This window comes from Gossypium hirsutum, chromosome A09 (genome assembly GCF_007990345.1).
Source record: "Gossypium hirsutum isolate 1008001.06 chromosome A09, Gossypium_hirsutum_v2.1, whole genome shotgun sequence".
NCBI lineage: Eukaryota > Viridiplantae > Streptophyta > Magnoliopsida > Malvales > Malvaceae > Gossypium > Gossypium hirsutum.
Window position 1 is genome coordinate 5,057,227 of NC_053432.1, and position 1,320 is coordinate 5,058,546.

At 40.4% G+C, this 1,320-nt stretch overlaps 1 protein-coding gene across 1 annotated transcript; it reads left to right on the forward strand.

Annotated features, from left to right (window-relative positions):
- The first annotated feature begins 384 nt into the window (after positions 1 to 384).
- LOC121205962 (G kinase-anchoring protein 1-like) lies at positions 385 to 1,023 on the forward strand. Its single transcript, XM_041076096.1, has 2 exons — positions 385 to 771; positions 835 to 1,023. Exons 1-2 carry the CDS (start codon positions 385 to 387, stop codon positions 1,021 to 1,023), a joined length of 576 nt encoding a protein of 191 aa, XP_040932030.1.
- The last annotated feature ends 297 nt before the right edge of the window (positions 1,024 to 1,320 follow it).

The following is a 1,320-nucleotide window of genomic DNA, read 5'->3' on the forward strand; positions in this document are numbered from 1 at the left end:
ATACTTCAGAATCTCCGAGAGGAAGATGTAATGTGGAAAGCCTCTTAGATGGCTCCTAATGAAGTCCTTTATCGTTGTGAAAATTTTGATTGGGTACTTCTTCCTGGAATTTGGGAAGTTGTTGGTTATGCACCATTACTCGTCCTAAGGCAATACAAAGCGGGGCAGTTTATACCGGCAACACAAGAGTTAGCCCAGAGTGATTTCTCATATAATGGGGATCATTATAAGAAGAAGATGCGAGAGATTTCTGAGGCTTGAAAGAAAATTTATTGTGTGAAGATTCTAACTGAAGGTCTGACGGCGACCCTTGAGTACAAAGAGTGGTTTAGCAACAGAATCAATGATAACATCCCTAGACCGAGTTTGGGAGCTTCCCGATCGATGGAGGAGAGTTTACGAGTGATTTCATCAGAGTTAGAAGTTATAAAACAAGAGTTTGGAAGGAAGAATTTGGAGCTCAGGAGAAAGATAGAGAAGCTTGAGGAGGAGAAGATGTACCTGAGCTTAGACGTCGACGTTCATAGAATTGAGGTCGAAAAAGAGAGGAAAGAAAAGAGGAAGATTGAGGAAGACCGAGATGACTTGAAGACGCAATATAAGAGGATACAGTTATCAATGAAAAGAGTTGGGTTGGGGAAGTCTTTAGAGCAGTGGCAACAAGAGGTTCAAGAAGAAAGAGCCAAAGCCGAATATTGGGAGAAGAAGTTTCAAGAGATACAGTCGCGTAATCAGGCCCTAGAGAAGGAGAATCAAGGATTAAAAACTAAGGTAACTGAGCTTGGACGATCTCTTCATCATCACCGAAGTTGTAACTCTGCGGTCGAGTTAAAGGCAAGCCTGGATAAGATCGAGGAAATGAAGCACAATATTGGAGGGCTGGAAGCAGCATTACAGAACTGTGAGCTACAGATTGAGCAACTCAAGGCAAGAGAAGAACATTGGACGGGAGAGCTTCACCATTTTCAAGATCAAGTCAGAGATAGGGACTATCTCATGGGAGAAGCTATAGTACAGATTTGAGAGGTTGCGGATCATTTGCAAGACCTAGCTGTAACACCCCTTACCCGTATCCAACACCGGAATAGGGTACGAGGCATTACCAAAACACATACACTTGTAAACGTATTTAACCGAGTTAAAAAATTTCATCAAAATTAAAACTTTCAAAATAATTAACATGTTTCTATAACTTTTCACAATATATCCTCAAAATATTATAATCATAATAATTAGGGCCTGCGAGACCCGATACATACTCATGCAATTTAATGCTTCATTTCCATTTCATTCAATTCGCAATTTCTCATGCTCATAATT